Source organism: Petaurus breviceps, unplaced genomic scaffold, assembly GCF_028583685.1.
Source record: "Petaurus breviceps papuanus isolate PSGF00001 unplaced genomic scaffold, PetGlider_PUasm1.0 90601, whole genome shotgun sequence".
Classification (NCBI taxonomy): domain Eukaryota; kingdom Metazoa; phylum Chordata; class Mammalia; order Diprotodontia; family Petauridae; genus Petaurus; species Petaurus breviceps.
Genome location: NW_027187282.1, coordinates 3,971,904 through 3,986,165, shown reverse-complemented (window position 1 = coordinate 3,986,165; position 14,262 = coordinate 3,971,904). Strand labels below are relative to the sequence as shown.

The window sequence follows — 14,262 nt, the reverse complement described above, 5'->3', positions numbered from 1 at the left end:
TTCCAGCCCCTTTCCCTTTAATTTATTTTAACTTATTAATATATCTTTCCATAGTGATGCCCCCCTCCCTCCCGTTCCCCCTTCCCTAGGGTCCCGCAGGAGAAGGAAGAAGAAAACTAATTTCGTGCCCCACCCCCACCCTTGCCCCGGTACTGTCGATGCTGTATTAATCTTCCCCCTATTTGTGGGAGAGGGAGCCCCTTTCCCAGTCCCTTTCCCCAGTGCAATGGCCACGTGACGGGGGAGCAGACAGTTTTCCGAGGGAAAGTTTACAAAAAGAGGTGGGGAAAGGGACCAAACTCCTGCGATGGCCTGCCCCCCCCCCCCCCGACGGAAAGTGGGGGGCGGGACCAAATGTCGACAAGTGACTGTGTGTGACTCCCGCTTACTGTGTATTGGACAGGAGAAACAAGTCCCCAATAAAGCCTGTTGAAAAGTACCTTAGTCTGTGGCCATTTCTTCGGGAGGATGGGCGGGGAGGCGGGCCTCCGCGAGCCCGCTTACGTTGCGTCACGTGCTCCCCACGGCCTCCCGGGCGGAGCCGAGACGGCGTAGCCGCCGCGGCAGTCCATGTGGTACTGACGTGGCTGCGCAGTGACGTCATCGCGGGCCTGTCGGCTGCAGTCGAGGGAGACGACTTCAGCCTGGCTCGGGATACCTCCGTCTGCCGCTGCCATGGCTCGGTACAAGGGTGCCGCCAGTGAGGCGGGCCGCGCCATGCATCTCATGAAGAAGCGAGAAAAGCAGATGGAGCAGATGGAGCAGCGGATCACTGAGGTGAGGGGAGAGGGAAGGGGAGGGGAAGCCTCGGGAAAGGCGCGGGGCGCTTTTCGAGCATGCGCGCTGGCCGCTGCCCGAGGCCTTGGCAGGTGGGAGCGCGAGGCGCTGCGGCCTCCGCGCGGTCTCTGCGTCCGAGTCCGAACTTGCGCGCGCGAAGCCGGAGCCTGGAAGGCCCACCTGCTATATCTGCCGCTTCACTGCGGTTTTCTCGAGTCTGGGGCCGAGGGGCGACGCCGAAGACCTGGCTGGGCGCCCAGCCTGGCAGCCACCCAAGGGAGAGGACGGACCTTGAGGTCTGTCCAAACGATAGCGAGCACCCTCGGGGCCCAGGCCAACGTTACGCGTTACGTACCGACCCAAAGCAGCCGCCCTTTCTTCTCGGGCGGAACACCTGGCCTACCTGCAACGGCAAATGCCAACCAAAGTTAGAGCCTTGCATGAGCCTGCGCGATCCGAAGAAGTCCGGCTAATGCGAGTGGAGCCCAACCAAATGAAACGGTCATTGGGAAGTATGTCACGAAATTTAAAAAAATACAATAAAATATAGATGGTGTTAGCATGTGGTTTTCCAAGTCAGTAGAGGGCCTGCAGGGATCTCCAGCCCAAACTTCTGTTGGACTTTGACAGCTTTGACGCCAGGTTGCACGTCGTGGCCCGAGGTGGCAGCAGAGAGCCTTGCCCCTGGAGGCAGACACTTGGTAACTGCAGTGATGTTGGATCAGTTGTTAACTTCTGCCTGCCACTGTTTCTTCCTTTGGAATAGCAACTGCTTCCAAAGTGGTTGCAGTATAATTGCCAACTCTTTTTATCATCTCTTTCCCTTTGCTCATGGAATTCTTCCTCCTATATCCAGGACACCTGGTCCCATGATTCTTCTGCTTGATCCTTTGGCCCAGGATTTCATCACTGCTTCCTCCAGGAAACTGAAGTCCATGTATCTCTGTGGAAGTAGCACCTTCCCTGTTTGGGGCTGGACTCTGACTTTCACTCTACATTCCCTTTGTGATGTGGCTCAGGTGTTTGACTAATAGAGATTCTACTTCCACTGTATTTGGAGATACTGTTAATGCCAGAACTAGGAAAACTTTTATACTTTGTATAGTATATATCTACTACACTGTGTATTGTATTGTATATATACTTGTAACCAAGTCCTCAGTGAGTGGCAGTGAGGTCCAAGGACAATGCCTAGGCATACCTTTCTACCCCCCCAACTCTAGTTCATTTTATTTCACAAAATTGCTTAAAGCATCTACTATGGGCAAAGCCTTGTGCTGGTCTAGGGATGTAAGGACAAAAAGGAACAATTCCTGCCCTTAGGGAATATATGTTGAGGGGGCAGGGGGCAAAGAGTAAGACAGTTTCCACTGTCAAAAAGCTTACATTCTAATGGGGGGAGACTCTATAGGACAGTTGCAGCCAAGCAGGGTTGTTTTGACTTGGAAATCCTAAGAAGGTGGTAGGAACACTAGGGGAGGTGATTTATATACACTTTCTCATAGCAATGACAACATTAATTTGATTCCAGCTCCCAGAGAAAGGTGGGGAGAAGGAAGGGTGCAGAGTACCTGGGTTTGGAAGCATTGTACTTAGCAAAGAAAATGGTCAGGGTGATCTGTTAAGCCTGGCTAGATGTAATGGGCCATGGAAGGTGGTATTCATTCCCCTGTCTGTTTAGTGGACTTCCACAGTGGCTTTCCAAAGCCAGCCTAGGCTGGTTAAGTACCACCACCACTACCTGTGCCCATGGCCTCTTTCAAGGCAGGGCTGATGACTAAGAAACTGTCCAGAGGAGGATAGACAGGATGGAGAGAGACCTCAAGTACATGTTGTTTAAAGAACTGAGCCTGTTTAACCTGGAGAAGACTTGGGACCTGGTATGATGGAGTAGATGTGACAGTTTTCTGTAAGTCAAAGCAAGAAGGATTTCACTTCTGCTGGGTGTTGTGGGAGTTGTGAATTTAGGCTTGATGTAAAGAACAGCTTCCTATCCGGTAGAGCAGGAGCAGCCAACTCAAATGAGCCTGGCTGCAGATTGGCTTAGAAAACCACATCTTAGTGGTATCTCTATTCTAGTACATTGTATTTCCCAATTCCATTTCTATGGAATAGAAAATGGGCTTCAGCATTAGAGCAATCTCAGAGTGAAGCTTGCTGGGGCTGTTATAGAGGGGATTCTTCAGGTCAAACTTGGATCAGATGGCCTTGAGTTGCTGCTGCTCGTGGATGAGATTCTACAACAGAGATTTTTACTTTATTCAGCAAATGTTGAAATGAACAGACATACAGGCACTTTGGATCACATATTACATTTTACAGGGATAAATAATTACATACTTGGTAGTATTGGAAGTGAGGTATAAAATCTAAAGAAGTAAACATTATGTTGTACAATTCCATTTGAAAATAGATTACAAAGAAACATGATAACGTTGTATATAAATTAATAAAGAGTCAATTGCTTCTCATTATATTCTTCTCAAGAGACTATTCTGGGTTTAATTCTGTTGTATGTTCAGTGTACATGTCTCAACTCCATCTGATCCTGTCCTATCAGGCTAGCCAGAGGGATCCCATTCTCCTAGTGCATTCACTGTCAGGTAACCTTCCCAAACCAGAGGTTGACAGACTAGCAAATATTTCTCAGTTTTGCCAACCCTGACTATTTGGAAGGCAGAGAATCTATTTTCAGAGGTTATGGTAATGAAGACAGTGATGGTACAGTTCTTATTGTCTAATTCTGTTCTTAAGATCTCTCCATCTCAGTGTTTCTGACACTTTGATAGCTTAAACAAGTCTTTTTGAAGTAGTATTGTACCATCATGTAATAGCCCCACTCAGTTGAGGGCCACAGTGGTAGAGGGCATGTGTACGAACGTTTCATTTGATGCCCCACACCAACAACAGTTCTTGTCTCTAAAACCAAATCTCCTGGACCCTTTCAGTGGGACACAGTTCAGTCTGGCTCTGTGAATGAATCACCAGTTTGAAAATCAGGTAAAAGACCCTTCCCTCACAAAAAAGTTTGAGGCCACAAGCCATTGAGGTGATACAATTTACTATAACCTGATCAGGTTTGCTGACTAGCTGCTGTTTAAAGTAAAGTGCATATTCCAAATTCTTCTCTACTCCTTCTAGGTCCAAGTAAGTCAGCCATAGTACCAAGTTACCATTTTTTACTCTACTCAGTTGAGATTTTAGGTGAGAGTCCTCTTCCCCCCCCCCTCCAGTCTCTCTAGTCCATTCTATTTCAGTGATCCAGAGTCTGATACCAGATATTGAATGCCACTGGGCCATCATATCCAAATCCTCCTTCCGTAGAGCTATTTAAATAGAAGGCCAGGTCTTTTGGTCAAGGATCATGTTTAATTCTGTTCCTCACTGTATCACTAAGAACAGTGGGACAGTTGGCCCAAATCAGCTAATGTCAGAATCCTCACTCTGTGACCCACCTGCCTGATATCATTGCTATAACTAGTGATATCGGATTAATTTCCTCCCATTTTATAGATGAAATACAGGGGTCAATACTTACTCTTTGAGCGAGGAAAATGAGAAATGTTGGAGGGGATGTGGGAATGTTGGGACACTAATGCACTATTGATGGAGTTGTGAACTGGTCCAACCATTCTGGAGAACAATTTAGAATTCTGCCCAAAGGACTATTAAACTATACATACCCTTTGATCCAGTAGTACCACTACTAGGTCTGTATCTCAAGGAGATTTTTTTTTTTTAGAAAAAGGACATATATGTGCAAAAATATGTAAAGCAGCTCTTTTTGTCGTGGCAGAGAATTGGAAATGGAGGGGATGTCCATCAACTGGGGAATGGCTGAACAAGTTGTGGTATATGATTGTGATGGAATACTACTGTGCTATAAGAAATGACGAGCAGGATGCTTTCAGAAAAACCTGAGAAGACTTACATGAACTGATGCTGAGCGAAGTGAGCAGAACCAGAAGAACATTGTATATAGTAACAGCAATATTGTACAGTAGTCAATTGTGAATGACTTAGCTATTCTCTCAGCAATGCAGTAAAATCCAAAACAGTTCTGAAGGATTTATGATGAAAAATGCTGTCCACCTCTCGTGAAAGAACTGATGAAGTCTGAATGCAGATTGATGTGTACTTTGTTTACCTTATTTTTCTTTTTTTTAGTCTGTGTTATGTTTTACAACATTTCTGATATTGAAATATGTTTTGCTTGACTCTACGTGTATAACCTATATCAAATTGCTTACCATCTCAAGAGGGGAGGAAGGAAGGGAGAGAATTTGGAACTCAAAATTTTGAAAAAAAAAAGTTAAAAATTGGCTTTACATGTAATTGGAAAAAAATGAAATTAAAAAATTCTGCCCCTTTGAGTGGTTCATTTTTTAGATACAGTATTTTTCCCCTTTCTTTAAAAAAATATATTTTTAGCATTTTAAAAAAATTTCAAGTTCCAAATTCTCTCTCTTCCTCCAGCCCCTTCTCTACTCCTTGAGAAAGCAAGCACTATGATATGTATTACACATGTAAAATCCTGCAAAAAGTATTTCTATATTAGCCATGTTGTCAAAAAAAGGACAAGAAAAATAAAGTGAAAAAAATTATACTTCAATCTGCACTCAGTTCATCAGTTGTCTCTCTGGAGATAGATAGCATTTTTTTTTTTAAATCATGGGTCCTTTGGAATTGGATCATTGTATTGATCAGAGTAGCTAGTTCATTCACAGTTGATCATTCTACAATATTGCTGTTGCTGTATAAATGGTTCTCCTGGTTCTGCTCGTTTTACTTTGTATCAGTTCATGTAAATCTTCCCAGGCTTTTCTGAAAGCATCCTACTCATCAGCACAATAGCATTCCATCACAATTATATACCACAACTAGTTTTGATGGATATCCCTTCAATTTCCAACTTCACAAAGAGAGCTGCTATAAATGTTTTGTACATATAGGTCCTTCCCCTTTTTAGATCTCTTTGGGGTACAAACCTAGTCGTGGTATTTTTGAGTCAAGGGGTATTAAGCACAGTTTGATAGCCCTTGGGGCAAAGTTCCAAATTGCTCTCCACCAACAGTACTTTAGTGTCCTTAGTCTTCCACATCCCCTCCAGCATTTATCTAATAGGTAACGTTCATGGGATATGTGACTAAAGAACTCAGTCATTCCATGGTCAAGTCTCTACATCTGGTTCTCAGGTCACAGACAGACATTGCAGGACCCAAACAAAGCCTTCCTACCTTAATAATCCTAATGGGACAAAGCCCTTTTTATGAATCTGTTCATTCAGGCTAACACAACAACCTAGTGGGACCTAGGGACCCCAGGCATCATTATTGACATCTTATAGATTAGAAGACTGAGGCTAAGAAAGCCTAACCAACTTGTCTGTGCTCACAGAGCTAGTAAGTCTAAAACACAGGAATCAAAGTCAGGTCTCTCTGATTCCAAATCCAGCACTCATCTACCTCTCTGGAACACACACAGATAAGTAAATATGAGATAACTTGCAGAAGCAGACATAATGAACAATTGGGGGGCAGGGGGGATCAGAAAAGGCTTCCCAGTAGAAGTAGACAGAGCACTGAACCTAGAAGGAAGCTGAGGATTCTAAGAGGCAGGAATGAGAAGAGAGTCTGTTCCAGGTATGTCAAAGGCACAGAGCTGGGACAGGGAGTTCTAGGAAAAACCAGTTTGTCTGGACTGGGGGTAGAGGTGGGGGGGTGATGGGAAATAAGTTAGGGAAGGGGTTAAGTGATAGATTGAGGAGTTCCTAGTTTATTGTAGAGGGAATAGGGAGCCATTGGATATTTTTGATCATGAAAGTACACGTAATCAGAGCTAGGTTTTAGGCTTAGTCATTTGGCAGCAGTGTGGAAGATGAAGGCAGAGAAAATAGGAAACAAGTTCAGTAATCCAGGTGGGAAGTGATCAGTCAGTCAGCAAGCATTTCTTCAGCACCTTCTGTGTTCAGTACCGGAGGTACACAGCCAAAATAAGACAGTTCTGGCATTTCAGATTACATTCTATGGAGGGAGACGAGGGCCTGAACCCAGTGGATGCTGCCTGGCTGAGAGGGGAGAAGATGGATTTTGCAGGTGTTTTGGGAATAGGAATCACCAGAACTAAGCAGTTGACAAGGACCAGTTGCCTGTGGTCTCTGCCTCCTTTTTCATCTCTCTGACCCCCCTTCACTGGAATGTATGTGTAAGAATGATGGACACACAAGGCATCGGGGACCAAAAGGTCACAAAAAGTAGCATTTGATGTTCTCAGGCAGAGATTGGGCGGGCCAGAGGCTTCAGATACATTCTTCTGAGGCAGGAACAAGGACAATCAGAGGTTAGAATCAGGGACAGCTGGAGCAGCTAGGTGGCCCTAGAGTCAGGAAGACCTGAGTTCAAATCCAGCCTCAGACACTTGACACTTAACTAACTGTGTGACCTTGGACAAGTCATTTAACCCCAATTGCCCTGCCTTATCCCCTCAGGGAAAAAAAAGAATTGGTGGGGGGGAGAAAGAATTCAGAGAGTCTGGTGCCCTCATTTAGCAGATAAAGAAACTGAGCTCCCTAGGATGAAAAGGACTTGTCCAGAGTTCCTAAGCAAGTCAGTGGCAGAGCTGAAATGGGAACTTCCTTCACTTTCTTGATTCCATTAATCTCTCTGCCACTTTCCCAGAGTTCTCTCTGGTAACCCTAACTGCCTCTGCTTCCCTTCAACCTTGCAGGAGAACATCATGAAGTCAAACATTGACAAGAAATTCTCAGCTCATTATGATGCTGTAGAGGCTGAGCTCCAGTCCAGCACTGTGGGTAAGTAGGGGATATGCCCCAAGCCCTAAAAGCTTACGCTCCCAGCTGTTCTGTTGCTCCATCTGGCCTGCCATTCCCCATTGCCTCAGCCCTGTCCTTACCAGCCTTCCTCATCTACCAGGTCTTGTAACCCTGAATGACATGAAGGCCAAGCAGGAGGTGCTGGTGAAGGAACGGGAAAAAGAGCTGGCTAAAAGGGAGCAGTCTAAAGAACTTCAGCTGTAGGTGTCCTGGCCTTCCTCATTCTAACTACTGGACATGGGGGAGGGGGAGAAGAAGATACCCCTCAGCTGCCCACCGGGGGCAGGATAAGGGGCTCTGCCTTAGCACAGGAGGAACATGCTACCAGCAAGCATTGGGGTTGCCCAGAATTCAGAGGGATGGTGAGCTCTCTGTTAAGGAGAAAATTTGGGACAGGTTTATAAAGCTTTAGTTAACATAACTTAGGCCTTGAAAAACTAACTTTTGGTATTCAATCTCTTTATATTCATAAGTATACCTGTTAGCCATTATTTCTCCTTCCCTTTTATGAGTAAATTCAACCTTTATACCTTCTTAAAAGATCGAGGATATGGGATGACTAGGTGGTGCAGTGAACAGAGCACTGGCCCTAGAGTCAGGAGGACATGAGTTCAAATTTGGCCTCAGACAATTAACACTAGCCATGTGACCTTGGGCAAGTCACTTAACCCCAATTGCCCTGGCTTCCCCCCTCCAAAAAGAAAAAAAATTGATGGCTGCCAAGTCTCATTCCATATACCTCTCTGGCCCCCACATCACCCCTTATCACAGTTTTGATGCAAAGAACTTCACAAGAATTCCCTGATTCTACCCTGGATAGCGCTTATATAGTGCTCCCTCAGGAGACATTTCTGACAGCACAGGTGGAACTATGCACGAAAAGGTTCTGTCAGGCCTGAGAAAGGCGGGCACAAGGGAGGGGTAACATGGATGCCCCTGGCTGAAGCCTTGCGGACAGCCCTCTAGAAAGCTAAAGAAACTTCAAGAAAAGGAATGCAAGAAGGAAGAAAAGTGGAAGATTTCTAGCCTGTCCTTTACCTTGGATGAGGAAGAGGAAGATATGGATGAGGAAGATCTAAAATGGGAAGGTGAGAGGAGAGATGGGAGGTTGAAACAGGGAATTCCCAGAGAAGGGAGAGCTGAGCTCGTTCTCACTGAGAAAGGGAAGGGAAGCAGGCTCCAAGTAAATCCAGGGGTGGCTAGGTGGTGCTACAGTGAATAGAGCACTGACCCTGGAGTCAGGAGGACCTGAGTTCAAATCCAGCCTCAGACACTTACTAGCTGTGTGACCTTGGGCAAGTCACTTAACCCCAATTGCCCTGCTTTCCCCCCTCCAAAAAGCAAAAAAAAAAAAAAAAGAAGTAAATCCAGTCAAACACATTTCCAAGCTTAGGTCCTGCCCTCTTGGAGCAGTCAGTCTGAGTGGACAGGCCTCATCCCTTTGAGAAATGAACCAGCATTACAAAAGTTGAAGTAATAGTTTAAGACAAAGAAGGGTGATTAATTGCCCAACAAATGGTGTGAGTTGGGTTCCAGCTGAGGTAGTCAAGGGAAGATTTCACAGTTGAAATGAGATTTGAACTAGATCTTAAAAGACTGCTAGAACTGAATTAGGCAGAAAAATTGGGAGGGCTGTCCTGGGGCTGTGAGCAAGAATAGTTAAGCATGCCTGAGATGTGAACCATTTGAGCAAACATATGGGAGAGTGCTAGAACGGTCAGGCTAGAAGGGCATATTGGGACCAGATGGTGGAGGGTCATTACTGTGCAGCTAAGGAGGTTGGGCTGTATCCCATAGGCAACATAGGCATGAACAAGAACAGACATGGGTCCTACCTTCAGAGAGTTAACAGTCTAACTGGAGAAGGCCAGGAAGACATTGAAATAGCATGTTGTCTTTGTCAGCATGTATTGTGGATCTCAGGTCATCCAGGATTGTGCCAGAGGGTTGGAGAATCAAAGGTAGATTGAATCAGACTGGCACCTGGCATGGGTGCCATACATCTGTTTCCTTACAGAGATCCCTTCAAAGAAGAGAAAATTAGGGAAGAACCCAGATGTGGACACAAGCTTTCTTCCTGACCATGACCGAGAGGTAAAGACAACCTAGTTGTTTCCAGTTCTCCTTGAGTAGGGAAGCTTGTGTATGGAGCAGGCCCAAGCGAGCAACTTGTCTAATTTCAGGATATTGGTGATAGGAGAGATTTGGTATGTTGAGGAAGGAGGAACTGTCACTCAATAACCCAGACTCCCTTGTCTTTTTTTTTTTTTTTTTGGCTTTTTGGAGGCCAATTGGGGTTAAGTGACTTGCCCAAGGTCACATGGCTAGTTTTTATGTTAAGTGTCTGAGGCCAGATTTGAACTGAGGTCCTCCTGACTCCAGGGCCAGTGCTGTATTCACTGCACCACCTAACCACCCCATCCTTGTCTTCTTTTTGAAGTACATTTTATCAATCGCTTCTGTCTTCACACACACACACACTCACACTCATTCCCCAAATTGAACTCTCCCTCTTGACAAAAACAAGCAAACCATATAGTGACCATATCTGACAATACACTATTCCCTTTTCCCATTTTCTCCCATAGGAAGAAGAAAATAGGCTCCGAAAGGAACTTCGGCAGGAATGGGAGGCCAAGCAGGAGAAGATCAAGAGTGAGGCATCAGGATGTCCAGACAAACATTATATACACCCCTGCCTCTGTGGGACTAAGCTTGAGGAGGGTGGGCTGTGGGGGGATAGCGGTGAGTCACCCCTAGTCTTCATGGAAATTACGTGGTGGAGATGACTGGCTGGTCTGGTTTCCCTAAAGTCCCCCAAGGACTTTACCCATATTGGAAGGTAGGTGCCTTTCCCCAGTCCTGACTGGGGGAGGTAAGAAACATCTAGGTCTAGATATTTCAGGGTACTTCTAAGTCTGGAGCTAAGAGGAAAAATTTTTGCCACTCCTAGGTGAAGAAATTGAAATCACTTTTAGTTACTGGGATGGCTCTGGGCACCAAAGGATTGTGAAGGTTGGAAATGGTGCTATCTGGGAGAACGGGGGTGGGGGGGTCAAATTTAATCCTATCTTAGCTGTCCCATTCCTAGCTTTAGACTGATTGCTTCGTGTTCAGGGAGGAGGAGGGGGGAGGGTTGTGAAAGCCATCCTGGGCTAGGAAAGACCATAGCTATATGAGTGGCTACCCTGCAGGATGCCGGTCCTACCCTTCCCGGGGCTGCTAGCTAGGACAAAGGGTAGAAGGGGGAATCCTTGCCCTCTGAGACAAGATCAGGCTTCCTGCATCCCTTTCCTCATCCTTCTGATTAAGGCCTGTCCTGAGGGCCTGAGTGAGTAGGCCTGAGCCCACTGGAGAGTTAACCCTCGGTGTCTCATCCCTTTCTCCCTCTCCAATTGTTTTGACTTCTGGGGCTTTCATGCTGCCTCTAGTAGATGAAGAAGGGGAATACGATGCAACAATTCCTCCAGAAAGCCCTGGAGATCCTTCAGAAAGACTTCAGTGAGCTGAGGTCTGTTGGGCCCTGGGATAAGAGAAGGTACCTCCAATTGTGTCTCCCTAACTGCTAAGTGATGCTAATGCATTCCTAGGAGAGAGCTGGAGCCCAGCTATCCTTCCTCTCCTAGGTAACATGTGCATTTTAGCAGGGGCCTTCTGGAACCAATGCCCCCTGCCTTGCCTTTGTTGTCTAACCCAAAGGCATGCCCAGTTTCGGGCATGTCCAGCCAGGTAGGCCAAGAGGCTAGCGCTCTGGACAACTGGTGGGGGATTGATTTGAAAAATGGTAGTGCCGCCTCCATCTTCTGGCCAGCCTGCTGTCTAACTTCTTTAGCCTGGGGGGGGGTGCGGATAGGAGGCTGGGGAAGGCTTGGACACATCTCTGACTATCTTGCTCTATCTCACCCCCAGGTCAGCAGGAGTGAAGCAGCTGATGTACATCAAGGAGGATCTGATTATACCTCATGTGAGTGTCTCCTTTGGCTCCAAGAGATCCTTGGCAAAAGATGGGAGATAGCTTGAAGCAAGGTGGGGGAGTGGCAGGGGGCATTCCCACAGTCTCTTGCTTGCTTCTTTGATAACATTTCCCTTTATTATGCCGTTTGGGTTGTTAAAACATGTATGTTAAAATAATACTAATGGCAACTCACTTTAGTCTGGCTCAGGCCTGCACAACCTGTGGCCCTCAGGCATGCCAAAGGATTTTTCCTCTACATTTTTCCCGGTCCTCTGGAAATCATTTGGCTTGCTGTAAGCAACCTTCGGGCCACAGGTTGTGCAGGCCTGATCTAGTCCTTTATGGTTGACAATGCACATTCATGAGCTTTCCCTATTTCCAGTAAAATATCACTGGCTCCTTACAGTCAGGGTAGGAATTCTTTGCATTTTACGGGTTAGAAACAGAAAGCTTGTGATTTGACCAAGGTCACATAGCTAGTTAAGAGAACCAGAACCAGGATCTGGGTCTCAACCAATCAGTAAACATTGATTGAGCCCCTGCTGTTTGATGGGCACCATGCTAAGGGGCTGGGTATACAAAAGAAGCAAAAGACAGTCCCTGCCTGCAAAGAGCTTTCAAAAGCTGGTTCAGTGCCCTTTCATTGGCACCATATGGCCCCTTAACAGATTTCCTTTCCTTGAGAACATGCCAGGGGGTGGTGGGTAGGGAATGCTGACAGGGCTTAGCAGGTGACTGGTTTGTATATGTGAGCAGGAACTGCTCTCATCCTGCTAGCCCTGCTTCCTGGAAGCCCTCACCTCTGCCAGATGGTTCAGTGACCCCTTGCTCTCTTCTTGTTGGCTTCTAGCATCACAGTTTCTATGATTTCATTGTCACCAAAGCCAGAGGGAAGAGTGGTAAGTCAGCCCACAGAGGTAGCAACTCCAGGTCCTTTGGGTGCTCTAAGCCCCTGGGATGCTGAAGGGGTGGGAGGCTCAGTTTTGTATCCTAAGCCATGGCTCCTACCACTGGGTACTGGCCAAAGGAAACAAATTCCCCTCCCTGCCCTTACAGGCAAGGGAAGAGCCTGACTTCCAGCTGCTGTTTCCCCTCCAGGCCCACTCTTTAACTTTGATGTCCATGATGATGTTCGACTTCTCAGTGATGCCACAGTAAAGAAGGATGAGGTAGGTGGGCAGTGCCAGGGGAGAGCCTTGGGGACTGATGGGTAGCTAGGACTTGGTGGGGGTTGTCTCCTTAAAAGCTATCCAGAGGGTGGGGCATAAGTGGGGAATCAGAGTGAGATCTCAGTGGCACCTTTTCCCTTCAGTCACATGCAGGAAAGGTGGTGCTAAGGAGATGGTATGAAAAGAACAAGCATATTTTCCCAGCCAACCGCTGGGAGCCCTATGACCCAGAGAAAAAGTGGGAAAAGTACACGGTGAGGGGCTAGAAGTTTAAGGCAAGGATGGGAGGGTGGAGGGGATTCTGGGCTTTCTGAGGACAAGTGGGAGCTGCCAAGGACAGTGGCCCTGTGGACCACTCAGCATCACTTAAGCTGGCATTGCCACCCTGAAGGGCAAGACCTAGGTGGCAGCTGCTAGACATAGGACCCTTTTGACCCCAGTGCCAGCCGTTTCTAGCCCTCCCATTTCTGGACATATACCTATGTGTTGTTCCCCACCCCTAGCCTGCACTCATCCTTCATAACCCCACAAGAAAACAAGGTGCAATCTTGATGTCTGACCTATATTAATGATTTGTTTTCTCTCTCTCATTTCTCTCCCGCCCTCCCCAATCTTTAACTTGCCTCGGTCTCTCACTCTCTCTCTAACTGTCTGTCTCTCCCATCCCCAAACCTCACAAAGATCCGATGAGCGCCTGTAAAAGGTGGCATGTGATCTTTGTCACCTCACCTCTCCTCCATCCCTACCTTCCCACCCACCTATTTTTTCTCATTGTTAAGCCTGACAGAGAAAGCTAGCAGCTGCCTCTAAACATCCTTCCTTCCCCCTAAGCCTCCTTCCCTCCTGTATCTTGGGGCTTAAACCTTCCCACTAGTTTTCTAGGTGTATCTGCATTCCTTAGGTCCACACATCCAACTGGGAAGCAGAACCTGGGACTGGCACAGACTGGGTAGGCCTGTGGCAGAACTGGTCCCTGGATCTCTACTCCCTAATTCTTACTGTTATTTACATATTTCTTATTTTAGAATAAATAAAACTTTTGTGTGAGAACTGGAGCCCCTATATTCTGAGCCCTGGGCTGAAAAAAGTTGGGAGAAAGGGAGGGCACAAATACTTATCCAGACAATGATTAAGCAATGCATGCCAGTTGCTAACAAGCTGGAACCAAGGGTCTTCAAAGCCAAGGACCCACAAGTTTGGTATTTTTCGAGTCAATAACCACTTGAAAGGGAAGGAAAAACAAGATGGAAGGGTTAAGACACCTGGTTTCTTATTGAAGGAGGGGATCAGGAGACTCTGAGAAGGAAAAAGGGGTTGTTTTGTCCCATTCTGTGACTTCTCCAAACTCAAGTGACTTTGAGACTTAATTTCACAAAAAATGCTATTTCAGTATTACAGTGACTAGGAGGACAGTGGTGGTGCCCTAGATAGCAATAGGAAAGTTGGGAAAGGGAGCAGTTTGGGGGGAAAAAATAAGTTCTGTTTTGGACATGCTGAGTTTGAGAAACCTATGGGACATACAGTTTGAA

General features: G+C 46.5%; 1 protein-coding gene across 5 annotated transcripts; it reads left to right on the top strand.

Annotated features, from left to right (window-relative positions):
* Positions 1-535: 535 nt before the first annotated feature.
* On the top strand, positions 536-13,783 carry FAM50A (family with sequence similarity 50 member A). Of its 5 annotated transcripts, none has more exons than XM_069063774.1 (12): positions 536-777; positions 7,504-7,588; positions 7,710-7,809; positions 8,576-8,697; positions 9,627-9,703; positions 10,198-10,264; positions 10,563-10,624; positions 11,044-11,147; positions 11,519-11,573; positions 12,415-12,463; positions 12,663-12,733; positions 12,877-12,999. In XM_069063774.1, the coding sequence occupies exons 1-12, from the start codon at positions 676-678 to the stop codon at positions 12,997-12,999; spliced, it is 1,017 nt and encodes a 338-aa protein (XP_068919875.1). In that variant the 5' UTR covers positions 536-675. The 5 variants fall into 5 exon arrangements, 4 of the variants coding, with proteins under 4 accessions (XP_068919875.1, XP_068919876.1, XP_068919877.1 ...); XR_011163508.1 differs by lacking the exon at positions 12,877-12,999 and adding an exon at positions 13,415-13,783 and having other exon boundaries at positions 544-777; positions 11,044-11,120; positions 12,621-12,733; XM_069063775.1 differs by having other exon boundaries at positions 547-777; positions 11,044-11,120.
* Positions 13,784-14,262: the final 479 nt, after the last annotated feature.

Bases quoted from the DNA above. Each gene is read 5' to 3' on its own strand.
- FAM50A (XM_069063774.1), top strand. From the start codon at position 676: ATGGCTCGGTACAAGGGTGCCGCCAGTGAGGCGGGCCGCGCCATGCAT. The intron at 10,265-10,562 runs GTGAGGCATCAG...TGCCACTCCTAG, and splicing joins CAAGCAGGAGAAGATCAAGA to GTGAAGAAATTGAAATCACT. The intron at 12,464-12,662 runs GTAAGTCAGCCC...TTTCCCCTCCAG, and splicing joins CAAAGCCAGAGGGAAGAGTG to GCCCACTCTTTAACTTTGAT.